The sequence below is a fragment of the Danio rerio genome, chromosome 14 (genome assembly GCF_052040795.2).
Source record: "Danio rerio strain M-AB ecotype USA chromosome 14, GRCz13ab, whole genome shotgun sequence".
NCBI lineage: Eukaryota > Metazoa > Chordata > Actinopteri > Cypriniformes > Danionidae > Danio > Danio rerio.
Genome location: NC_141034.1, coordinates 53578673 through 53606600, shown reverse-complemented (window position 1 = coordinate 53606600; position 27928 = coordinate 53578673). Strand labels below are relative to the sequence as shown.

Here is a 27928-nt window from a genome sequence, read left to right as displayed (position 1 = left end):
CATCATCTCAAGCGGCTATCCCATTTACTAAAATTCAGCTAAATAACTCCTAATTCATTATTTTGCTTCATTCCTCCAGCTCTATGGCAGTGAGCCGCCTGGAGCCGGAGTTGCAGGAGAAGATTCGAGCCAGTCATCCTGGAGTAGAGACGGTTTATTTCAACAAAGGACTGTAGAAACAAACCCCGGTGAACCTGCTTACTGCAGTAAAAGTTTCACGTACCATCTAAAAACATCTCTTTGTGTGCCAAAGTTCACCCGTTCCTCTCCAGGACATCCCGACTCAGTCATTTTGTAAGAGATTTTGTTTATTTTATTTCCGTTTTAATTGTTTTTAAGCTGATTATTGTTGTTGCCGATCTGTGTCTTTTGTCTGACGTGTATGACGGTGCTCTCTGCTGTGTATATGTACACGCTCTAGAAAATGCTGGGTTGCTGTAACTCTTGATACCTTTTAGAAATATTAACCATCTCTGATACCGTGAGGGGAAAAGTAATCCCAAAACATTAAGAGCTTACAGTTTTGATTTGATTCATTTCAAGTAGTATAACCCACTCTTTCAAACGCATTTGGAAACACAAATGGATTTCATCATAATCAATAAAACATCTTCATATCTGTGTAAACTCACAAATAACTATTGATTTTAATTAGTTGGAAATGGAGCAGGATGAAGCACAAGGTTATCCGCTTGTTAAGTCATGACATGAAATACTGTTTCCGGCTCCAAGCTGATACTCATTTTGATATTCGTTTATGACCACTTTTTAGACATATCACACATTAAAGTGAATTTTATATAAAATCATGAAGTACACAACAGTCTTTGGACTTCTGCATTACAGGCACCAATATTTTAACAATTTCTAAAAATATTTAAAAAAACACTTTCTGCCAATAGGGTATTAGGTATGGATGGAGACAGACAGACAGACAGACAGACACACACACACATTTATATATACATACATAAATATACCCACACACTTATATATGCATACATAAATACACACACACACACGCGTGTATATACAAACATAAATACACACACACACACACACACACACACACACACGCGTATATACAAACATAAATACACACACCCACACACACATATTTATATATACATACATAAATACACACACACACACAGACATTTATATATACATACATAAATACACACACACACACACATATTTATATATACATATATAAATACACACACACACACACACACAAATATTTATATGGACATACATAAATACACACACACACATATTAATATATGCATACATAAATAAATACACACACACACAAATTTATATATACATACATAAATACACACACACACACATATTTATATATACATACATAAATACACACACACACATATTAATATATGCATACATAAATAAATACACACACACACAAATTTATATATACATACATAAATACACAGACACACACACATTTACATACATACACACACTCACACACACACACACACACACACACACACACACACACACACATATATATATATATATATATACACACACACACACACACACACACACACACACACACACACACACACACACACACAGAAGGCAGAATTATTAGAACCCCTTTGATTTGGTTTTGATTTATTTTAATATTTCCCAAATAACATTTAACAGAGCAAGGAAATTTTCACAGCATGTCTGATATTATTTTTTCGTCTGGAGAAAGAAGTGCCGTGGGATTTTTAATGATAACAGAAAGTCAGGACCTCGGTTTAACGTCTTATCCAAAAGACGGCGCTCACTGACAGTATAGTGTCTCCTTCACTGTACTGGGGCATTAGGACTCTCAGGTTAAGCGCCCCCTGCTGGCCTCACTAACAACACTCCCAACAGCAACCTAGTTTTCCCATGTGGTCTCCCATCCAGGTAGCTTCTGCTTAGCTTCAATGAGTAACCGGTATTGGTCTCTAGGCGTTCCCAGGCCAGCTGAGAGACATAGTCCCTCCAGCATGTTCTGGGTCTTCCCCGAGGCCTCCTCCCGGTGGGACCTGCCTGGAACGACTCCCTAGGTAGGTGTCCAGGAAGCATCTGAAACAGATGCCCAATCCACCTCAGCTGACTTCTCTCGATGTGGAGGAGCAGCGGCTCTACTCCGAGCTCCTCCGGTGTGACAGAGCTCCTCACCCTATCACCCTCATTTCGGCCGTTTGTATCCAAGATCTTGTCCTTTAGGTCATGACCCAAAGCTCATGACCATAGGTGAGAGTAGGAACGGAGATTGACCGGTAAATGGAGAGCTTTGCCTTTTGGCTAAGCTCCTTTATCACAACAGACCAGTAATGCTGCCGCTGCACCAATCCGCCTGTCAGTCTCACGCTCCATCCTTCCCTCACTCGAGAACAAAACCCCAAGATACTTGAACTCCTCCGCCTGGGGTAATTACTTTCCTCCAAACTGGAGATGGCAAGACGCCTATTTCCAGTGGAGCACCATGGCCTCGGAGGTGCTGATTCTCATCTCAGCCGCTTCACACTCGGCAGCAAACCGCTCCAGTGCATGCTGAAGGTTCATGTCCAATGATGCCAACAGAACTTAATGGGAGTATTCCCAACCAGTCCACATCTTAATATTACACTCTAAAAAATATGGGGTTATTTTTTTCTACCCAAATCTTGGGTTGAGGCATTTGGGTCATTTTGGGGGCTATTTTCAGAGTCTTGGGTAGTTCAAACCCAGCTGGGTCAAATCAACTCACAGCAGGGGCTGACTGGGATACCACATATTGTGTAATTGCTTAAATGCAATGAAAATAGTGTAACATAAACGCAGATTCCTTGCATTTTCAGATGATTAAAATGAGGTTTGTGCTCATAACAGACCTTTCAGAATTGAAAAATTTATTAATAGCACCTTTTGTATACCTTTAATCAAAGCTGCACATCCCTCACCGTACTTCAGTGATGCCGGGTCAAACCAACACAATTGCTGGGTCATCTTTTCCAGGCATTTTTGGATCAAATTAAGCTATTATTTAAGTAAAAATGACCAATTATTGGGTAGAGAAAACCATTTATGGGGTAAAAATAATAACCCAATTAATTGGGTTAATTTAACCCCTGTTGTGTTCTGTCCCATATTTACCCAGCAGTGGGGTTAAAAACAACCCAATTTGGGTAGTTTTTAACCCTGTGTTTTTTAGAGTGTATTATTAACTATTATTATTAAATGGATCAGAACTAACATGGATTTTTTAAATTAACTAATTCATAATCAATTCTTTAAAAAATTAACTAATTACCAATATATGTTTGACCGATTTGAGGGAGATTACCTATCAACTTTAGAGATTTAAAGGACAAAAAACGGGACAAAACACACACATATACACACTCAACAAGTGAGAGAACCAAACATTATTAATACAAATCAAAGACAAGCTTGTGCAGTTTTAAATATTTATGTATCAATATTTTTGACACTAATATGGAAAAACCCAACAGTTGGGTTAAAAAGTGTCATTTAAATTTGGTTAAAAACCCGTCTCTGGTATCGTCCACATTTGACCCAATATTGGGTTACAACAACCCAGCATTTTTTTTTGTGTTTGTTTTAAGAGTGCACAAAGTATTTTTTTCTTCTTCCAGAAATCATTTTGTATGATGCCAGATTATTCCATGATGTGCCATTCAATGTTCTTTTCTGTAAGGATCAAAAGCGGCAGGCTTGTATCGCATTAGTGTTGTTGTCAGTATTTCACATTTCTCCTTCACGGGAGTTGCAGTTTATAAGGTACTGCCAAAGTTCATTTCATCTCCAAGAACAGTCAAGCGACCTCTTAAAAAAATGACAATAGTGCAATCTGTTTAAAACCTTTGCCAAATATAAACCTCTGCTGCGCATTTCTTTAGATGCAGGTTTAATACAGCGATAAACTCCAGCATGGGTTTTCAGAAGAGTTTGATCTATTTTACTATCCTCAGTATTTGAGTTAAACTCTTAGGATGTTTGTGTGCGTGTGTGTGTGTGTGTGTGTGTGTGTGTACATATAATTTCTGCCTGCCGATGGTGCATGAACAAACTTTTTTGTAAGTAAAAAAACAACGTGAGGTTAAAATTCATTGACTGTTCCAAAGTCCACTCCTCTAGCAGCTCAAAGTAACATTGTTATTTTGCAATGCAAATTGCCATTTATTTCAAAACCGTGCCATATTTTTGTTGTTTCTCAGGCCTCACATTTCACGTCTTTAAATAACTAGAATGATTAGTATTGTGGTTAATGATGACTAAAGGAATATAAAAAGTGCTCGTTTCATGTATTTGTACACATTGAGAAAGTGTTTTCCATTGCCTTTCTGTAAATCCTATTATGGCCAAAAGTACACAAACAGGCCTTTTAATTTGAACATTCAAGTCACTTTTGAGGAGAAATATTAAAGCAACTGCATCAGTGTTGGGCAAGTTACTTCAAAAACTGTATTAAAAAAACAAGATTTAATTTTTCAGACAAAGTAATTTGAAGTTACTCAATTTATTCAGATTTTAGGTAGTATTGAGTCTTAATTTTCGTGTAAATTTAAAAACTTAAGACTCAATACATCTTAAAATTCCTATGAATTTAAATAAAATCCCAATGAATCGAGACATTCAAAAAACTGTAAAATTCTTTTCAGACAAATTGAGAAAATAAATTTATAGGGATTTTAAGGATTTTAAGTAGTATTGAGTCTTATTCAAATTACTTTGTCTAAAAAGTATTGAAATTACTCGATAATACTCAATACTACTTAAAATCCCTATAAATCTTATTTAAATATGAATAAATTGAGTAACTTAAAAATAAACTTAAATTACTTTTCAGACAAATGAGAAAATAATAGGGATTTTATTGGGATTTATGGGGATTTAAATAGTATTGAGTTTTACTTAGTAATTAAATTACTAAATTAAATTACTTTTCTTCAATTACTTATTTGTTTAAAAAAAGTAATTTGATTACTCAAGACTCAATAGTCCATAAAATTCTTATAAATCTTAATAAAATCCCAATAAATTGAGTTACTTAATGTATTTAAATTACTTTTCAGAAAAAGGAATGAGAAAAAAATTTCTGGATTTTATTGCGATTTATAGGACGTTTATGTAGTATTGAGTCTTAATTATTGAGTATTTAAATTACTTTTCTTATTACTTATCCAAAAAAAGTAATTTAATTAATCAATAAGACTCAATACTACTTAAAATCCCTATAAATCTCTATAAAATCCCAATAAATTAAGTAACTTCAAAAAATTTATTTAAATTACTTTGTCTAAATAATTATATGCTTAAGTAACTCAATTTATAGGTTTTATAGTAATTTTATATTGAGTCTTATTAAATTACTTTTCTTGTTACTTATCCAAAAAAAGTAATTTAATTACTCAATAAAACTCGGTACTACTTAAAATCCTTATAAATCTGAATACAATCCCAATAAATTGAGTTTCTTAAAAAAAAAAAAACTATGTAAGTTACTTTTCAGACAAAGTAATGAGAAAAGATAAATTTATTGGGATTTTATTAAGATTTATAGGAGTTTTAACAGTCTCACTTAAGTAATTAAATAACTACTTAAAATCCCTATAAATCTCAATTAAATCTTAATAAATTGAGTTACTTCAAAAATGTACTTCAATTAATTTTCACACAAATGAGAAAAAAAATCAATTTATAGGGATTTTATTGGGAACTATATGAATTTTAGATGTATTGAGTTTTACTTATTGAGTAATTAAATTATTTTTCTTATTACTTTGTTTAAAAAAGTAATTGAATTACTCAAGACTCAATACTACATAAAATTCCTATAAATCTTAATAAAATCCCGATAAATTGAGTTACTTAAACTGTATTTAAATTACTTTTCAGACAAAGAAATGAGAAAAACAACAACTTTTTTTGAAGAAACTTAATTTATTGGGATTTATAGGAAGTTTATGTAGTATTGAGTTTTAATTATTAAGTATTTAAATAAAATTTCTTATTACTTTGTCTGAAAAGTGATTTAATTACTCATTAAGTAAGACTCAATACTACTAAAAATCCCTATAAATCTCAATAAAATCCCAATACATTGAGTTTCTTAAAAAAAAAAAAAACTATGTAAATTACTTTTCAGACAAAGTAATGAGGATAAAAAGATACATTTATTGGGATTTTATTAAGATTTACAGGAATCTTAATAGTATTGAGTCTTACTTAAGTAACTAAATTACTTTTCTTATTAATTTGTCTGAAAAGTACTCAATACTACTTAAAATCCCTATAAATCTCAATGCATACACTATAGAAACTATTTTTGTTTTTAAATTCAAGTAAAACATTTTTTTAAGTATTAAATAAAATAATAAATGGTATGGATGAAATATGGTGTCATTGCTTTCAAAAGTGTAATGTTTGATCGATATATTATTTAGTCATTAATTTCCTACTCGATTTATTGCTTATCCAGCATGTGCAATTGTCCTGATGAATGAAACCTTCAGTTGAATTATTCTGAAAAATATATTGCATAATATTAATAAAAACGACTACTCTGAAATTACTTATACAGATCTGTTGAATTCATATACATTAGGGCACATATTTAATAATTAGCAACTGTGATTAGATTACTGAAAAGTAATCCCTGGTCCTTTTTCAGCTAAACAAAACCACCCATCACTGAACTGCGTATTGAGAATTACATTTTAAGCTTATATAATATTATACAAATCTAACCTACCAGCACAATTAGTTTAAAATGCAATTCTTTGATGAACATTTTTAGGAAACAATGCAATCTGTTTAATCAGCAAACATGCTTCTGGTTTTAAAGATGAGGATTTTTCTATGTACATTCAGCTGTATTTTTAGATTTGTGAACTTTGCAATAATTGACTTGTTCTCCATGTGTTGTTTAAATGTTTAATGTGTAACCTACTGATGGTTATCTGTGCTGTTGTGATGTTCACGTTTGTTCAGTTGATGAATGTAGTGTTGGCAGTAATGAAATCAAACTGAGATCTAGTTGGCTTTTTGGTTTTAAGTGTGACAAAATAACCCATGTGCTTCAAAATGTCCCTGCAAGTTTTCAGTATTATACATCAGCTCATATGTTAGACAGTGAATTCACTGTAAAATAAGATGTTGTCTTGTTTCTAGTCCAAATATCTAACAATTATTAAACCAAGAAGCATTTTCTAGACCAGCAAAAGATATTGTCTTGTTTTTAGAAATAATAACGTAAAATCAAGTGAGTTTTTCATTAAAACATGCAAAATAATCTTGTTTTTTTGCATTGAGATGAGTTTATTTTGCTTGTTTTAAGGAAAAATTTTGTGGCCAAAATACACAAACAGGCCTTTTCATTTGAACATTCAAGTCACTTTTGAGGACAAATATTAAAGCAACTGCATCAGTGTTGGGTGAGTTACTTCAAAAACTGTATTCAAATTACTTTGTCTGAAAAATTGCATACAGTTTAATTCAATTTATTGAGATTTATATGGATTTTAAATAGCATTGAGTCTTAATTTTTGAGTAATTAAATCACTTTTCTTATTATTTTGTCTGAAAAAAATTACTCAATAAGTAAAATCTTTATAAATTTCAATAAATTGAGTTATTTAAACTGTATTTAAAATACTTTTCAGACAAAGTAATAAGGAATAAATACTACTTTTCGAAATAACTCAATTTATAGGGATTTTATTGGGATTTATAGGAATTTATTGAGTCTTAGAGTACTAAAATTACCTTCTAATAAGTTTAATTACTCAATACTACTTTAAATTACTATGAGACCTCTATAAATTAAGTAACTTCAAAAACCAAAATTTTATTATTTAGAGAAAGTAACTGAAATACAGTTTAAGTAACTCAATGTATTGAGATTTATAGGGATTTTAAGTAGTATTGAGTCTTGAGGAATTAAATTACTTTTTCAGACAAAGTAATAAGAAAAGTAATTTATTAATCAATAATACTCAATACTATTTAAATTCCTATAAATCCCAATAAATACTTTTTTTTTTTCGAAGTAACTCGATTTATAGGGATTTTACTGAGATTCATAGAAATTTAAGTATGATTGAGTGTTACTTTGAGCAATTAAATTACTTTTTTAGATAAAGTAATAAGAAAAGTATCTTAATTACTAAATAATTAAGACTCAATACTACTTAAAATTCCTATGAAACCTCTATAAATTAGTAACTTCAAAAACCAACATTTAATTATTTAGAGAAAGTAACTGAAATACAGTTTAAGGATTTAAATATAATTTAAATATATAATTTAAATATAGTGATTTAAAGTAGTATTGAGTCTTGAGTAATTAAATTACCTTTTTTCAGACAAAGTAATAAGAAAAGTAATTTAATTACTCAATAAGACTCAATACTATTTAAATTCCCATAAATCCCAATAAAACCCCAATAGTTTTTTTCTCATTACTCAATTTAAATACATTTGTTTCTTTCGAAGTAACTCGATTTATTGGGATTTTATTTAGATTAATAGGAATTTAAGTATTATTGAGGTTTACTTATTGAGTAATTGAGTTTTTTTTTAGATAAAGTAATGAGAAAAGTAACTTAATTACTCAATAATTAAGACTCAATACTTCTTAAAATTCTGATGAAACCTGTATAAATTGAGTAACTTCAAATAACCACATTTAATTATTCAGACAAACTAATTTAAATACTTTTTTTGAAGTAGCTCAATTTATTGGGATTTCATTGGGATTTATAAGGATTAATTAGTATTGAGTCTTACTTGTTAAATTACTTTCTCAGACAAAGTAATAAGTACTCTCAGTATTATTTAAAGATCCTATAAATCCCAATAAAATCCCCATATTTTTTTCTCATTTCTTTGTCTGAAAAGTAATTTAAATACAGAATTTTTTTTAAAGTAACTCAATTTATTGGGATTTATAATGATTTAAGTATTATTGAGTTTCAAATATTGAGGAATTAAATTACTTGTTAGATAAAGTAATAAGAAAAGTAATTTAGTTACGCAATAAGACTCAATACTACTATACTACCTGTATAAATTGAGAAACTTAAAACAACAACATTTAATTCAGACAAACTAATTTAAATAGTTTTTTGATGACACTCAGTTTATTGGAATTTTATTGAGATTTATTAGTATGGAGTCTTATTGAGTAATTAAATGACTTTAGGTTAGTTATAAGAAAATTTATTTAAATACTCAATTACTAAAACTCAATACTACTTAAAATTCCTAGAAATCTCAATACCAATACCAATAAATTGAGTGACTGAGTTGTTTTTTCTTTCATTTCTTTGTCTGAAAACTAATTTTTTTAAGTAACTGAATTTGTTGTGATTTTATTGAGATTTAAAAAGATTTAAATTTGTAATTTATAATTAATAATTGAGTAATTAAAGCACTTTATTACAAGTGGTTTAATTACTCAATAAGAAAAGTGATTTAATTACTCAATAAGTAAGACTCAATACTTAAAATCCTTATAAACTGAGTTACTTACATTTTTTCCTCATTACTTTTTTGACTCATTTCTAAAAACAAGCTTATAAATTTGCCCCTTCTAGCAAATGCTTTTTGATTTAAGATTTGATTTAATTTATTTAATTTTTAGATATCTTGACTAGAAACATGATAGAAACTCAGCACTTTTGCAAGCAGGTTTTGGATTTTATGATGTATTGATTATTATTTTATGGCCAGATCAGGGTTGTCCCTTGCATTCGCAGAGCCTGGGATAAATATTAAAAAAACATCCCATTTAGTGACACCCTTGGCCAAATAGGTGCTTAGATGTTTATCATTCCTGTTTCATGTGAAGTCTGTGATACGAATCTTAAAATTAATTAATCCTAACCTAAACGCTCAACAACTGCTGTCCTTTCAACATTTTATCCATAATTGAAAACATTTCCTTGTGCATTGAACACACACTGTGTTTTATTTCCAGATGCCATATACACACTAGTATGTAGTCAATAAAAATCAAGGCGTTTGCATACTTGGATCAAAACGGGAACACTGAGGTGAATCTTTACATGAACAAAGTTGCTCTGATTCATACAATAATTTGTTTACAGTAAATGAGATGACGGGTGTAAGATTTTCAAGATGAATATTTTAAAAATGTTTCTTATTTTACAGTAAATGGGGATGTTGTACTGTGTAGATTACACTGTACTGTGTGGATTACCTAAATGAAATAAAGAGTATAATGCAATGGATCTTTTCTTTTTTGTGTTCTGTCCTTGTTTGACAAAACCTTATTACATGCAAATTTCATAAATTATAGTGTAGTTAAAGTTATAGTAGTTTGTTGTTTAGTATGTGTTCTCTCGGACGCATTTCCTCCCGCTCCGTCCCATCCCTGCTAAAAAATCCAGCTTAAACCAGCCTAGGATGGGTGGCTGGTTTTAGCTGGACAACCATGCTGGTTTTAGAGGGGTTTTGGCCACTTCCAGGCTGGTTTCCAGCCATTTCCAGCCTGGTTTTAGCTGGTCAGGCTGGGAGATGACCAGCTAAAACCAGCTTGACCAGCCTAGCCAGGCTGGGAGCCCAGCCAAAACCAGCTATGTCCAGCTTTAACCAGGATAGTCAAACTGGTTTTAGATGGTTTTAGCTGGTCACTTTCCAGCCTGACCAGCTAAGACCAGGCTGGAAATGGCTGGAAACCAGCCTGGAATTGGCCAAAACCCCTCTAAAACCAGGCTGGTCGACCAGCTAAAACCAGCCAACCAGCCTAGGCTGGTTTAAGCTGGATTTTTCAGCAGGGATATCTCTCCATGCTGGCTCCTCTTCGTCTTATTCTATCTCTGAGGCTCTCCGTGTCCAGCTATCCAAACGAATAATATTTCGGATTTGATCAACTGGTCTCTGAATGCAACTGACACCATCTTCTCAACGACCATAGATATATACACTAGATATCGCATAGGGACCCTGAGCATGCGTCAATAGCGCCGCCACATTGGTACAGTGCTCCCAGGACAAATGTCATTCAACCGCACTAAGACAGTGTTATTACGTGAAGATGCGGGACTTTAGCGCTGTCTACGGGTGTAGTAACGAGCAAACAAAGAAAACAAAGCTCAAAGGCAGAACATTTCATAGGTAAGATTAAGTTTATTTTTCTGTTTTTGTATGTTCTGAACTTTTGTGCTAAACAGGGAACGTTATTGATGATAATACAGTCTCTCACTGCATTCACCATACGGCAAAGCAACTCCAACTCGCACTAAACACTCGGCTTATGCTAGTTTTGTTAAATAAAATCAGCAAACAATGCAAAAGAAATATGACAACGAGATGCTGCGCTGCCAGAAACTTGTATTATTGTCGGCTAACGTTAGTGAAAGAGTCGTTCGGGGGATTCATTCACAAACGAATCGCTTCCTCCGTCAGTATGAGAAGTGAAAGCAGGAAAGAAGCTGTGTTTCAGTACATGATTAGATCAAATTTAACAGGGAGGGTGAATAGTACATTTCTGTACACACAAACACAAGCTTTTTATCAGGAATGCCCGTGCGGTCACTGATCCATCAATGTAGAAAAGTGATGTAAAATTATAATTTTTGTAATTAGAAAAAAAATACATATTAAAATCCAGGAAAACTCCCGATCATAGATATATGTCTATATGTGTATATCTCTGGCTTTGGATAGCCACAGACCTCCACTGTACCTTGGTCCCGCATTCATTTCAAAGGAGCGCTACCCTGTAGCAAGATGGCGGCGCTATTGACTCATTCCGTCCAATAGACAACGGGAGAGCCCACTTGTCCTGCGGGGACGTCTGCAGCTGCTGGATACGTGTCGTGTGTCTGGCTGCTCTGTCTCTGGAGGATATTGAAGATATTTAACTATTCGGAACTTTGATAACAGGGTTTCTGCTGATGGGCTTATGCGGGGCCCTGGGATATCGACGACTGATGAAAGCGGTCAGTTCTGCACAAAACCTCACCAGGCTGGCCGGCTTGATTGAAACGCATATGGGTAGAGTCGCAAATGCTCAGACTATGGTGCTAGACCGCAAACTGGAATACATCAGAGTGAAATTAGCGGCTATGCAACAAGACTTGGCCAGATCTAGAGATGAGTGATGGACATTAAATATCTGTGAAATTGGCAGATATTGACCCAAAGTTGGAAGTTCGGCTCCCTGTGTCTTCTTTCTCCTGCCAGACGGCCTTAGCTGGAGAAAAACAACTTCTCCCGGATAGCAAGATAAGGGAGAGGGTGCTCGCTGCAGAGCCATTTGAGGAGAGGTGAGCTCCAGAGAGGGGGAGCATGAGCTGTCGCTCCTCCTCCTGTAAGCTGTTTTAATGCGTACACCAACCCCACCTCTAACCCTACCCCCAGTGACATCACTCGTAGAAGAAGTGCAAAAAAGGTGGAGCTCAAGCTTAAGCTCCCCCTCTCTGGAGCTCACCTCTCTTCAAATGGCTCTGCAGCGAGCACCACTTGAGATAAGGAGACGCTCTGAAATTCCTGCTCCCTGTCAAGGACACCTGTTGGACTCTACAGGCTTACGCACACACACATTCACAACCACAGATAAACAATCACCACCGATCCCCTCATCCAAACGTATTCGTGTGCTTTCACCCACTGGAGGGGGTGGTGGTCTGCGACCAGCGCCTCCATGGCTGCAGGACCAGGCGGCTGCCAGCCCTCATCGAGCGACATCCATATCCCCTGTACACATCCCATTTGTCAGTGTTGTGTCTTGTCCATGTGCTTTCTTGTGCTGAATCGGGCTGTTTTTCTCCATCTCACTTTGCTCTAATCTAGAGCAAGGTTGGAGTGTTTTTTTTTTTTTTGCCCAACTTTCCTGATGTATCTTACTTGCCTTTCTAAATGCTACCTTCCCCTGAAAATACTGATGTTTGTGTACGGTCGGGAGGGTTTAATTTCACTATACGAAAGTGCATGTGACAAATAAAGGCCTGATTTGATTTGAACAATATTTACAAATCATTTATGACCCCAAAACAGACATTTATTCATTACTTTATTCTTATTTTAAAAAAACACTGCCAGGTATAGGGCTACACAATATATCGTTTTTGCAATAGTCACATCACTGGATATGCAATGTTGAGTTGGGATTTTAAATATACAGTTGAATTAGTTTTTCTTTTTTAAATATTTCCCAAATGATGTTTAACAGAGCAAGGAAATTTTCACAGTATGTCTGATAATATTTTTTCTTCTGGAGAAAGTCTTATTTGTTTTATTTCAGCTAGAATAAAAGCAGTTTTTAATTTTTAAAAACCTTTATGGTCAAAATTATCCCCTTTAAGCTAGTTTTTTTTAATAGTCTACAGAACAAACCATCGTTATACAAAAACTTGCCTAGTTAACCTACTTAGGCCTTTAAATGTCACTTTACATTTACATTTAGTCATTTAGCAGACGCTTTTATTCAAAGCGACTTACAAGTGAGGACAAGGAAGCAATTTACACAACTAAGAGCAACAATAAATATGTGCTATAGGCAAGTTTCAGGTCTGTAAAGTCTAAGAAGGGAAGTATTAGTAGTATTAGTATTTTATTTTATTTTTTTTTTTTGGGTACAGTTAGTGGGATATTCAGAGAGGCAATTGCAGATTAGGAAGTGAAGTGGAGACTAAATAGTTGAGTTTTTAGTCGTTTCTTGAAAATAGCGAGTGACTCTGCCGTTCTGATGCAGTTAGAGAGTTCATTCCACCAACTGGGCAGATTGAGCGTGAGCGCTCTTTGGGATGGAACCACGAGGCGACGTTCATTCACAGAACGCAAGTTTCTGGAGGGCACATAGATCTGCAGAAGTGAGAGCAGATAAGAAGGAGCAAAGCCAGAAGTCACTTTGTAGGCAAACATCAGAGCTTTGAATTTGATGCGAGCAGCAACTGGCAGCCAGTGCAAACGGACTAGCAGCGGAGTGACATGTGCTCGTTTAGGTTCATTGAAGACCACTCGTGCTGCTGCATTCTGGAGCAGCTGAAGAGGCTTGATAGAGTTAGCTGGAAGCCCAGCTAGTAGAGAGCTGTATAGAGCTGATACTTTAAGCTGTATAGAAGTGTCTTGACAAATATCCCAACTCTAAAAAACGTTGTTATTTATTTAACCCAATGGTTGAGTTAAACATTTGGTGCTGGGTTGGGTTATTAACATTTATTAGATTATTTATTAATAAATCAACCAGTTGGGTTAAAGTTTTGAATTTCAACAGTCAACTGATTTAACTGACACAGAACAGCTGAATAAATGAACAGATATTAGTTTGCTTACTTTAAATTGGATTGTGCTGATCTTCAAGCGTGACCAAATTAAAGTCAAAGCTTTAGGTAACAAAACAATACAAGTAATTTGTGAAAATACACTAGTAAAGGCACTTCAAACTATATAAGACGCTGACAGTTAATATGATGCACCTCACCTGTGGGGGGAAACGAGGACATTTCCTTTTAAATCTCTCTTTAAAGTATTCACGATTCACATGCATTTGGATGTCACGTTTTTGAAAGGCCTTAAATGATCTTTTCCAGGCGTCACTTGATTGGATTCCTGTAGTTGTTTGTTGTCTTCGTTTCAATAATATCTCATTCGGCTGCTAACTGCATTTGTGCGGTGTAAATACAGCGGGTAAAGAGCGACACCTTCTGGTTGCGTCTGGAACTCTAAACACTTCTTTAGCAGTTCTGGCGTTTACAGACTAAACACTAAACTAACCAACCACGGACCCGCGAGTAGCTATCATTTTTCGCGAGCAGGAAATATAAGCATGTGTGTATTTATACATATTTAATAAATAAACACTTAAATTCTGTTCTAAAGAATGTAAGAATATAAATCCTAACAAAATCCCTTAAAAATGTTTTTTCTCTCATTACTTTGCCTGAAAAGTCATTTAAATACAGTTTTTGAACTCTGTTTATTAGGGGTTTTTTTTTTTTCATTTATAGGGATTTTAGGTTAAATTGAGTCTTACTTGTTGAATAATTAAAAAACTTTTTCAGATAAAGTATAAGAAAATTAACTTAATTACTCAGCAAGTAAGACTCAATACTACTTACAGTTCCAATAAATCCCAATAAATTTATTTATACTTCAAAAAATAGTATTTTTTTCTCATTACTTAGTCTTAACTCTCTAGACTCCTTATTTCTAAAAACAAGAATATTTATTTCACTTTTCTAGAAAATGCTTCTTGATTTAAGAATTTTTAGATATCTAGAAACAGCAGGTTTGGGGTTGTATTTGTAAATACAATCTGTGTAAATAAAATGTGTGTATTTAAAAATTATTTTTATTTTATCAATTATTTTTTGCCCAGCACCAATTAATTTATAATTATTATGTTTAATAGGTCATTTTATATCTATATTATTATTATTATTATTATTATTATAAAAATCATTATGCTAACTATTATTATTATTAGCATAAAAATGCTGGGATATCATCATATCATCATTTTGTAATCCAAACCCAATGTTGGACAATCTAGTTAAATTTAAATTATTTTTTTTAATGCAAATTAAAATGCATTCATTCATTTTCTTTTCGGCTTAGTCTCTTTAGGGGGGTGAGGGCAATACAATATACGGTTTGAACTATAAACTGAATGGAAACCTATAATGTACCCACTTTTCACAAACACACACACACACACACACACACACACACACACACACACACACACACACACACACACACACACACACGCACACACGCACACACACACCTAGATTATTATAAATGAATCATTGTTAATATACTGCTTATTATTGTTTTTTATTACTGTTATTTTATCTTAAAATGTTGATTGTTAAATGTACAGTTTATTCTGATCTATTATTATTTGTATTGATTTGTATAAATAATATGATATATTAAATATTAATGTGATATTGAAAATTATTATGATATATTGAATAATATGATGTATTGTTGATATTTTATTTAATTATTATTTATAAATATAAAAAAATCTATTGTATTTTCTATTGTGAGTACTGTTTTAATATTGTATGTTACTTTTTTATGTAAACTTTATAACTGCTTTGGCAATACATTTGTAACTTTTGTCGTCAATAAAGCAATTATTGAATTGGAGAGAGAGAGAGAGAGAGAGAGAGAGAGAGAGAGAGAGAGAGAGAGAGAGAGAGAGAGAGAGAGAGAGAGATCGCTCAGTAAATGAAAGCAGTGTGTCAGTACTCTCACATTCATCTGCATGGCTGCCACAGAAGTAAACACATATCCAGTAAGTTATATATATATATATATACATCCTCTTCTATTTACTGCTCATTATTAATATTCTCAACACGCGTATTAATTAGTAGTTAAAGCTTTAAACATTTACATAATTTACTTATAGCATGTGTATGCAATTAGTTGCAGTGGAGAAAATAGGATTCAATACGCTTTTTAAGCAACACAACCCTAAATAAAATACGACATTAAATCATAGTACAATCCGAGCCATAGCTAGCCTAACTTACTATAACTGTAAGTGACGTTAACTGTAACGTTAACTCTTTATTCATGAACACTCGGGCATATTGTAATACTACAGTGGACTAATAAAGTAATAAATACCGTAGTATATGTAGTTTTTACTACAGTAAACTGTGCTGTGTTGCAGTATAATATACTATATATAGTTATATAAAACTACAAGATTGAGTAATTTGGTTATTTTACTATAGCTAGTTGTTGTGTTGTCATAGCAACTATAAAACCGCCACAAACACGTTAGCATCGTATGATCCAAAAAACACTATAATATTTACTATAAAGTACTATAGTATCGTTTTTTACACGTGGGTTGTTTCAAAACCTTATGCTTTACTTTTATAAATTACTATTAGTGTGTGTAAATCCACTGTCGAAGTCATTTCAAGCTGATTAGCTCTAGTAAGCAGATCAGCTTTGGCTCTTCAGTCGTCTGTTGTGTCGTGTTAGTTTAGGAGTACGTTATACTAATATTACGCTTTTGAGGTGTCTATATTTATAAATGCAGCACTGAGAGGATGTTTGTCGGGGTGATGGCAGTGGAAAGCTTGAGTCTATGTATAAAGAGCTCTTTGTATCCGGCGTGTGTGTTGAAAATAAAGGCTGTGAAACACTTCCTTGTGTTTGTAGAGAGCTGAGAGCTGTGAATACCTCAGCATGCTGCTTTTCTCTGTCATACACGCTCAGAGCTGCATACTAATGTGCTCAATTACACTCATAAAAATGCTTACTTAAGAGTTTTTGCCTTGTTTCTAGTCCAAATATCTAAAACCCTTAATTTAACAAGCATTTAATTGAAAATATTTCAATATTTCAATATTTCAAAATTGAGTTTTTTCCTAAAACAAGCTAAAATAATTGGTAGCATTAACTAATGGACCATTATTAAAGTCACTATTAATTCTGCGTGATATTTCGTAAAAGCATAATATTTTGACATAATTTTTTAATGATTGGAAAGTTAAAAAAGACAGAATATTTATTTTTTTGGGGGAAAACTTAAAAGTGTTCAATCCACTTGTTATGTTCCATTGTTATGTTCAATCCACTAAAATTTGTAAAAACGTTGGTTAATTTAATTGATTTCTGTTGGGTCAGCATGAATGAATTGTGTGGAACCCAACATTTTTTTAGTGTTGCTTAAAAAAATAATAAATTGACCGACATACTTTAAATCAACCCAGGCTCATTCTGAAAACGTACCCCTATATACATATCTGGAGAGCACCAAATACATCCCACAAGCTATGTTTTTTGTAGTTTTTGCAAATCCGCTGTGGATGCTTTTTGAGATCTCAAATTTTTCTTGCGAGTGCCATTCGTGCCTACTCTTCTCGCGTAAGTCCACCAGAGGCTGCTGTACACATTTTGAGATCTCAAATTTCTCTTGCGAGTACCATTTGCACCTGCTGTTCACGCGTACATCCACCAGAGGCCGCTGTGAACGCTTTTTTGAGATCTTAAATTTCTCTTGCGAGTGACATTCGCGCCTGCTGTTCATGTCTAAATCCACCAGAGGCCGCTGTGCATAATTTTTGAGATTTCAAATTTCTCTTGCGAGTGCCATTCGCGCCTGCCGTTCATGCCTAAATCCACTAGAGACCGCTGTGCATCATTTTTGATATCTCAAATTTCTTTTGCGAGTGCCATACACACCTGCTGTTCACACCTAAATCAACCAGAGGCTGCGGTGTACGCTTTTTGAGAGCTCAAATTTCTCTCGCAAGTGCCATTCTCCCGTAAATCCACCAGAAGCCACTGTCGACTGACTGACTGACCCCCCCCTACTCCTTCCCTAAACCCAACTAATAGTGTTTTCAAAAGCACCGATTGACCAGCTACCACCACTTTCCCTAAACCCAACCGTCTTAAAAAGCAATCCAGAAAAAGAAAAGCCCTTGTCTGATTTTTACCACATTTTCAGATTTTACCACATTCTCACCCTGTTATTTACTTATTTTATTTTTTGGCTTCTGTTTTTGTCTTACCCGCTTTCTGGAACCGTTCTTCACTCGACTCGAACCCTGTCGTTGTGATCAACTCCTCTGTGCATCTAAAGTCCGCCAACGTGCATGGCGAGCTAACTGGACAAACTGGTAACAACGGTGAAGCCGCCCATACGGAGGTAAGCGGTCAGCTGCTAGCAAGAAAAGGAACAGCATCATACCGCCACATAGCACTCGTTTTAAAGATGAAATGCAGCCATACGTACTTGTGGCAACATGCTCCGCGATATCCATAAATGTAAATAGGGCTCCGTTTTCAGAATGAGCCTATGTTGCTTTAAATATTGTTCCATTAGTTAATCTTCCAACTAATATTAATTAATTGCTTGACTTTCATGCACTTGCAACCACTTGCCTTTAGTAAATCCAATGAACCATTTTTACAAAGAGTGGTGTAGAGGTTTTTCCAAGTGCTGTGTTTTTCAGACTGAGGAGATGCGGAGTCTGTCTCTCAGTGGTCATGTGGGTTTCGACAGTCTTCCGGATCAGCTGGTCAGCAAATCAGTCAGTCAAGGATTCAGCTTCAACATTCTCTGCGTAGGTGAGAGCAACCTGCTTTAACATCACGCATATCTGACATGTACAGGAGAGGCACATATCATTACAACACTAGTGTTTTCACCAACTGAAGAATGGTTTAAAGTCATTTTTCCCAATCTTTTGCTGTAATGTGTCAAAAGGAAACATCAGTTTACATTTTCACACAACTTTTTTGCTAATAATTGTAATAATACAGTAAGATATGGTCTATGCATATATTCAGTTGAAATATATATATGAATATATATTCAGTTGTATATTTCCCCCTGATTTCTGTTTAAGGGAGAGATTTTTTCAACACATTTCTAATCATAAAAGTTTTAATAACTCATTTCTAATAACTGATTTATTTTATCTTTGCCAGGATGACAGTAAATCATATTTGACTAGATATTTTTCAAGATACTAGTATTCAGCTTAAAGTGACATTTAAAGACTTAACTAGGTTAACTTGGGTTATTAGGCAAGTCATTGTATAATAGTGGTTTGTTCAGTAGACAACTGAAAACAAATATTGCTTAAGGGAGCTAATAATATTGACCTTAAAATGGGTTTAAAAAATTAAAAACTGCTTTTATTGAAGCCGAAATAAAACAAATAAGACTTTTTCCAGAAGAAAAAATAGTATAGGAAATACTGTGAAAAATTCCTGAATCTGTAAAACATCATTTGGTAAATATTTGCTAAAGAAAAGAAAATTCCCAGGAGGGCTCACAGATGTAATTGTACTTTAAGCTAAATACTTGTATCCTATGAAATAATTATATTCTAAATAGAATATTCTAAATTAAAATATAACAAAAAATATAACAAAATTGTTATTATAAATTAGTTATTAAAACTGTCATGTATAAAAATGTGTTGAAAATAATTCTTCTCTCCATTAAATAATATAAGATTTTAAATTTTAGGGATAATCATTTTGACTCATTCCCAAGTACAGTTTGCATTTTCAAAAAATGTAAAGAAGCAGTTTTGAATTTTTAACACTAATTATCTCAAGGTAAATCCAAAAATAATTGTTGTACATGTATTCATGGACAGACACCTATTTTTGACTGTCTCCCATTATTACAATTAATAGAAAAATAGTGTTTGGAAAAGTAAATTGATATTTCCTACTGACACACTACAGTAGTGGCGACGCAGTGGTGCAGTAGGTATTGCTGTTGCCTCACAACAAGAAGATCGCTGGTTCGAGCCTCGGCTGAGTTGCCGTTTCTGTGTGGAGTTTGCATGTTCTCCCTGCGTTCGCGTGGGTTTCCTTCAGGTGCTCCGGTTTCCCCCACAGTCCAAAGACATGTGGTACAGGTGAATTGGGTAGGCTAAATTGTCCGTAGTGTATGGATGTTTCCTAGAGATGGGTTGCAGCTGGAAGGGCATCTGCTGCGTAAAAACATACGCTGGATAAATTGGCGGTTCATTCCACTGTGGCGACCCCAGAATAATAAAGGGACTAAGCGGAAAAGAAAATGAATAAATGAATGAATGAATGAATGAACCAATGACTGTAAAAAATATGGACGACGCGACAGCCCTTTTTCCCATTGAACGCCTTGAGGGCAAAACGCCTGCTTGACGGGCACAAACTGTCGCAAAAGACTGCTGAAATTGGAGCCAGACATGCGCAGAAGGATTGTCTGATGGAGCCAGAGGAGGAGCCGCGAAATATGAGCAGAGTCGAGCTTCCAATCAAACGCTTTATGTAAAATCAACTACGCCCCCCGAACTTCTCAGCATGCGTTTGCTGTCATATCAACACAAACGGATGTAATAACGTTAACAAATATGAGGGTTTTATATATTCAATCGCGCCAGCTCCAGGCCGCAGCGCATAACTTACTCGCGGCGTCGCGGGCTGATTCCGGCTCGCATGCGGCAGCGCCGGCTCGCTCGGCCGCCGCATCTGGCTCGATTGACTCGGACTGGAATCGGGCAGTGAGTCCAGGCATCCGGAGTAGGTCCAGCAGAGGTAACATTAGTCAGTCTGAGCTCTAAGAGATAAGTCTCCGGCAGGCGAGAATCTAGCCGGAACTGTGTCTTGCTATCTGGGTGGCTAGGCGTGTATCAGCAAACTAATAAAGCCCGAAAAAAGCCCTGAACTTAGCGAATAAACAGTGTTCCACCAGGATCATGTATGTCAGAAACTGTAGTTTACTGCTGAACTCATTTTGTCATGGTAAAATAACACAGAAATCGAATAATAACATTTCAGTCTACTTCAGTCTCCTGCCGAAGCTCAGACGCCGCGCTTTGAGAAACTGTCAATCACAGCTGTCAATCACGATGACACGCCCAGCATTAAATTACTGCTAAAAACAAACTGTTTACAAAAATGAAGATCTGCACCTATTTCAGCACAATAACCAGTGCCTTAATCGACCAGAACTATCTTTCGGGACATTTTATTGCAAGTGTAATATTTTTTTTTATTTGGGCTCAAGTCTCCTTCATTAACACGGAGGAGGCGGGCTTTATGACTTGTACTGCAGCCAGCCCCCAGGGGGCGATCTAACGGCCGAAACCTTCACTCAAACGTAGGCTTGCGGCACACTTGGAATGAACACTACAGTAAAACAGAAAAAATGGACATTAATTTTTTTATACAGCAACCACTACTGAACACTGTAAAAATATCTGTTAATTAACAGTTTTTGTATTTTGTGTTTTCCCTTTATTTACGGTTTTGAATTCCAATATGGTATTCAACTCTAAATTCAACTTTACAGTTTGTGACTTTTATTGAGATTTTTTTTTTTAAAGACTTATTTTTGGCCTTATTTCCTATATTAGATAGGACAGTAATCAGCAAGGAAGTGAAGCGGTAGGTAGGGTTGGTTGGGAAATTGGGTTGGCTGGTTGGGTCCTCGAGAAGGGATTTGAACTCGGGATGCCCTGAAGTGCTGCCGCACCATATGTCAGCATGCTAACCACTAGGCCAGTGTCCAAACTTGGTCCTGGAGGACCGGTGTCACCAAGAATCACCAAGAGGCAACACTCTAGTGCAATTTGGGAAACAGCCACTAGATGGCGCGGTGGCCATTTTGGAATAAAAACTCCAATAGAACAAAAGCATAGTACAAGTCTGTAAAATAAACTATTAAAAGTGCTGATAATTGTGATAGTAAGTGTTGTATTTTCGTCTTTCAGGTTGTGTCTTTTAAATAAACAAATAAAAAAAACAAAGCAGCTGCTTGCCATTGTGACAGCAATGAGATCTTATGGACAGCCGACTGCTTTCACTCCAAAATGGCAGAATCCGGGGCTGTTGCTGGGCGCTGCTGTTTCAATGGAACGTTCTATTGAGTGTCGAAATGTCTTGATCTTTAACTGTCAATATGGCGAATGAAGCCCCGTCTTCTAGAACAGGAGCCAATCAGCGATCGCTTTATGGCGAATAAAGCCCGCCTTCTAGTACAAGAACCAATCAACGATCGCTACAGACTGACATTTCTCTGGGGGAGGGGCTTGGACCAGATGTGAATTTCTGCAGGGTTTGTGTTTAGAAATGTTTAGAAATGAAACTAAAGAGACAGTTGCTCCTAATGTAATTGTTGTTTTATAATGTTAAATTTAATCATAAGCTTAGCAAGCAATTTTGGAGAATTTGATGTTTCCTCATTTGAACAGAATGCCCAAGCATACTGCCCGAGAGATGTTTCAAAAATGGCCACCGGGGGAAATGACTTGCCTTAAAGGGCCATGACACCCCCCACTTTCGGTTTAAGTCTACGTCAGAATTTTTTCAAAAGATGCATGATTAATGGACGTGGAGCTCCGCGAGCATTGGGCAGGAGTGGGCGTGGCCAGCTGGGGAGAAGGGGAGTGAATAACTGTTGTTGACAGTTAGCTCACAAACTGAGACGCAAACCGTGAGGAGACGCATGAGTTTATAGTTTACAAAGTTAAAATGCAAAGAAATAAACAATAATTTAATGCCCTGCTACATTTGTTATTAGTAATTTCATACACACACAACCATAATTTATATCATTATAAAGATAAGTGTGTTCATGTAAACACTATAAATGAGGATTCTCCCTCAATCCCCGGGTCTAAATTATAGATCTTGAATGCAGACTCAGTGCAGCAGGTCTCCTGACCTGCCTATTTTAACCATTAGCCCTGCTGGTAATATAGAGGATTTAGGCAAACACAGCAGCACGGCGATGTGTCTGAATGTGAACGAACTCCTGATACAAGTCAACGTCCGCCATTCTTCAATTCTCGTGCTGCTCTCCCGACAAAAATGCTTGCAGCACACACACAGCTTTGCTGTATGATCGGCCCTGACAGGATCGCGGGGAAAAAACATACAAACAAACACATATGAGCCTTCATGAACGGCTACTGCGTGCTGTTGGTCTGTGTCTCACAGCTTGCTTGAAACTGGCTGGTCTGCCTTCGGAAAGCATGTGCTCTCATGAATAATTAAGCAGCCGGCTCTTCTCATAGGATAAGAAAACTCCGCTATGAATAATAATGAGAAACCGACGCGTCATCATTGCACTTGCAGTACTGCGCTACGTCGCCGATTTTGCTCCCGCCCCAAAAATCATTTTAAACCCGGAAGCTGAAATTAGCTGACAAAAGCTCTAAATTATCCAGTTTTCCCCTCAATTAAAGCTGACAGGTGCTAACATCGTCTTAACTGATGCTCAACACACACAAATCTGTTAATATAAAAAAAAAAGTTCTCCAGGGTGTCCTGAACCTTTAAAGGGACTTTGGTTTAGCTCCAACATCAACACACCTGCTAGGAAGTTTCTAGTATATCTAGTAAGAGCTTGATTAGCTGGTTCAGGTGTGTTTGATTAGGGTTGAAGCTAACTGTTTTAGTAGTTTGAAAAAATTAACATATAAAAAATAATAAACAGAGAAATAAGTCTGTAGAATAACAGACAATGTGCTGCAGATTATTACAAGGTTTTTGTAGCATAAAATACAACACCAACCCAGACAATATAGCACTGCAAACTATTACAAATGTTCATAAAAGTCACTTTTTGGATCTTTTCAAGCTTAAAAGTTGTTGGTAGAAAGATCAAGCTCCCATAATGCAATTCAAAATCATAAATAAACAGGAAAACGTTAAAACATGAATCACAAAATACGAAAAACTGCTAATTTACTGATGTTTTTTTAAAGTGGATATTAGGTGATGCAACTGATTTTGGTCTTGTTTTGACAGGAGAAACCGGGATAGGCAAATCCACATTAATGAACACACTCTTCAACACGACATTTGAGAATGAAGAGGCCAGTCATTTCCACAACGGTGTGCATTTACGGCCCAGAACCTACAGCCTGCAGGAGAGCAATGTGGACCTGCAGCTCACCATTGTGGACACTGTGGGATTCGGAGACCAGGTTAATAAAGAAGAAAGGTAATTAAAGAGGTTACAATAACAATAAATAATACAGTACACATATTCTACAAGGAAATAGGTATTTCTCAACATACCAAGTTTATAAAGAGGAGGTCATATGGTAAAGTGTCCTAATATTGTGTCTACAACAGGTTTAAATGCATCTAAGGTCAGCAGTCATTGTAATTTTCTAATAATAAGTATTTCATATTTTAATACAGCTTATTATGTATAAATTAATGTCTGTAAAATCATCCCTTCCATGAGCCGACTCTGCTCTGATTGGTCAGCTGGTCTGGTTTGATTGGTCTTTTGAATCTATAACATTCGTGTGTCACAGAAGGCAAGGCAGGGTAAAGCTAATACAGCTGCGGATACGCACATCAATATAGCATAATTTTTGTGACAGTGTACAACAATAATTACTGTTTTTACATTTTTGTGATGGTTGAGTTTAGGGTTGAGGGTAGATATTAATAAAGTAGAATTTAATTGGTTAATAAATAAATAATTAAAATAGTTCTCGTTTTACTGTTTTTGCATTACTGTGAGGGGTAGGTTTAGGTTTAGGTTGGGGTAAACAATAATAAAACACAATAAATGAGTAATTTAATAAATAATATTTTTCGTTATCTTAACAGAGTAGCTCCTCCCCCTTTTTAATAAAAACAGCCAATAGCATTTTGTTTTTATGACAGCTCTGTTAGTGAGAGTGTCAAGTGTGTAAAGGGCACATTGACAATAATAAACTTGTCTTGTCTTGTTTCTCTGCAGTTATAAGCCTATCGTGGACTACATTGATGCCCAGTTTGAGAACTTCCTTGAGGAAGAGCTTAAAATCAAACGTTCCCTTTATAACTATCATGATTCCCGCATCCACATCTGCCTGTACTTCATCGCTCCCACCGGGCACTCGCTGAAGTCGCTGGATTTAGTGACCATGAAGAAGCTTGACAGCAAGGTACTGTTTGTCATTTAGTTGTTATTTAGAGTCACCATGAAACTGAAGTTAAGATTGTCCTTTTTTCCGATACTGTGCCCACCCTAAAGCACTGATAGCCCTGCACTAAAGCATTGATAACTCTAATCTAAGGCAGTTGATAGCTCCTCCGTAAAGGACTGATAGCTCTCCCTTAAAGGAATGATAGCTCCACCCTAAAGCACTTATAGCCCCGCCCTAAAGGACTAATAGCTCTATTCTAAGGGCCTTCTCACACTATGCTATCCGAACCGTGCCCAGTCCCATTTCCCAGGTCGTTTGAGAAGTGTGAGTGCGCTGAGTCGGGCTCAGGCACGGTTCACTTGGCCGGCCCTGGTCCGGTTGGAAGAGGTGGGCCTGAGCGCAGTTCACTTGAACTGATAGTCCCACCCTAAAGGACTGATAGCTCCGCCCTTAAGAAATGATAGCTCTACTCTAAAGCAGTGATAGCTCCTCCCTAAAGGACTGATAACCCACCCCTAAAGGACTGATAGTCCCACCATAAAGGACTGATAGCTCCGCCCTAAAGGACTGATCGCTTCACTCTAAAGCAGTGATAGCTCCTCCCTAAAGGACTGATAGTCCCACCCTAAAGGACTGATAGCTCCGCCCTAAAGGACTGATCGCTCCACTCTAAAGCAGTGATAGCTCCACCCTAAAGGACTGATAACCCACCCCTAAAGTACTGATAGTCCCACCATAAAGGACTGATAGCTCCGCCCTAAAGGACTGATCGCTTCACTCTACAGCAGTGATAGCTCCTCCCTAAAGGACTGATAGTCCCACCCTAAAGGACTGATAGCTCCGCCCTAAAGGACTGATCGCTCCACTCTAAAGCAGTGATAGCTCCACCCTAAAAAACTGAGCGCTCCACTTTAAAGCACTGATAGCTCCTCCCTAAAGGACTGATCGCTCCACTTTTAAGCAGTGATAGCTCCACCCTAAAGAACTGAAAGCAGTGATAAGCTCCACCCTAAAGAACTGAAAGCAGTGATAAGCTCCACCCTAAAGAACTGATAGCTCTACTCTAAAGCAGTGATAGCTCCACCCTAAAGAACTGATAGCTCCACTCTAAAGCAGTGATAAGCTCCACCCTAAAGAACTGATAGCTCCACTCTAAAGCAGTGATAGCTCCACCCTTAAGAACTGATAGCTCCACTCTAAAGCAGTGATAGCTCCACCCTAAAGAACTAAAAGCAGTGATAAGCTCCACCCTAAAGAACTGAAAGCAGTGATAAGCTCCACCCTAAAGAACTGATAGCTCTACTCTAAAGCAGTGATAGCTCCACCCTAAAGAACTGATAGCTCCACTCTAAAGCAGTGATAGCTCCACCCTAAAGAACTGAAAGCAGTGATAAGCTCCACCCTAAAGAACTGATAGCTCTACTCTAAAGCAGTGATAGCTCCACCCTAAAGAACTAAAAGCAGTGATAAGCTCAACCCTAAAGAACTGATAGCTCTACTCTAAAGCAGTGATAGCTCCACCCTAAAGAACTGATAGCTCCACTCTAAAGCAGTGATAGCTCCACCCTAAAGAACTGATAGCTCCACTCTAAAGCAGTGATAGCTCCACCCTAAAGAACTGAAAGCAGTGATAGCTCCACCCTAAAGAACTGAAAGCAGTGATAGCTCCACCCTTAAGAACTGAACGCTCCATTCTAAAGCACTGATAGCTCCTCCCTAAAGGACTGTTAGCCCTAAAGCACTGATAGCTCCACCGTAAAGAACTGATAGTTCCGCCTGATAGCACGGATAGCCCCATCCTAAAACACTGATAGCTCCGCCCTAAATTAATTCCATGTTCCCAGTAGTGAAGAAGTGAAGTCTTTCGAGCAGGAAGGAAGTTTATGATATTTGATTAAAGTTTATGAGGGCAAATACATTTTTACAAAATAATGAAGTGCACAGATACATCAATATCTATAATAACTGTAATATACATATAAAATAGGAATAGTTCATTTTGACTTCATGGCAACATAGCTCTTAAAGTGCACCTATTATGCTGTTTTAAAAGGTTAATTCACCCAAAAATGAACATTCTGTTATTAATTACACACCCTCATGTCCTCTGAGACCTTAGTTCATCTTAAAAACACAAATGAAGATATTTCAGATGAAATCTGAGCGCTCTCTGACCCTATACAGAGAGGAATGGTCCAGAGATGTTCAGAATAAGAACTATATCAAAACAATCCATGTGACTTCAGTGGTTCAACTGTAATCATACGAATCTCCAAGAACACTTTTGTGCACCAAAAACATGTCAGCTTTTTAACTTTGTTCACCATTGTTCCCATCCATCTCTTTTTATCCGCATTTTAGAAGATTGCAATATTGCAAATGCTTTATGGACAGTTCAAGATGCGCATTTCTTTTGAAAATGTACATAAAAATTAAGTGAGCACTACAGAGTAGGATAAACTTTTTATCCTAGAAGAAAAAAAATGTGCATAAACTACAATGCAAATGCATTTACTAAATAA

General features: G+C 35.9%; 2 protein-coding genes and 1 long non-coding RNA gene across 16 annotated transcripts in view; 2 read left to right on the top strand and 1 right to left on the bottom strand.

The window, feature by feature from the left end:
• sfxn1 (sideroflexin 1) overlaps window positions 1-6586 on the top strand; it is a 40023-nt gene extending 33437 nt beyond the window's left edge. Inside the window, exons 12-14 of one of the 4 annotated variants that reach the window (XR_015506756.1) lie at window positions 80-294; window positions 3651-5532; window positions 6170-6586. Coding sequence is in view for 2 of the 4 variants with exons in the window: in XM_087280381.1 (XP_087136507.1) it covers window positions 80-176 (97 nt within the window). In the remaining 2 variants the exon portion in view is untranslated. 4 annotated transcript variants of the gene reach the window in all.
• LOC147834055 (uncharacterized) overlaps window positions 1-14799 on the bottom strand; it is a 61894-nt gene extending 47095 nt beyond the window's left edge. Inside the window, exon 1 of the long non-coding RNA XR_015508037.1 lies at window positions 14468-14799. This is a non-coding gene — a long non-coding RNA (uncharacterized LOC147834055). The remainder of the gene's footprint in view (window positions 1-14467) is intronic.
• A 1444-nt stretch (window positions 14800-16243) lies between these two features.
• Window positions 16244-27928, top strand: part of septin8b (septin 8b) — a 54175-nt gene continuing 42490 nt past the window's right edge. For 6 of the 11 annotated variants that reach the window (XR_015506883.1, XR_015506882.1, XR_015506881.1 and 3 more), the window contains exons 1-5: window positions 16244-16294; window positions 18608-18673; window positions 18981-19095; window positions 24286-24481; window positions 25238-25424. Coding sequence is in view for 5 of the 11 variants with exons in the window: in XM_087280775.1 (XP_087136901.1) it covers window positions 16265-16294; window positions 18608-18673; window positions 18981-19095; window positions 24286-24481; window positions 25238-25424 (594 nt within the window). In the remaining 6 variants the exon portion in view is untranslated. 11 annotated transcript variants of the gene reach the window in all.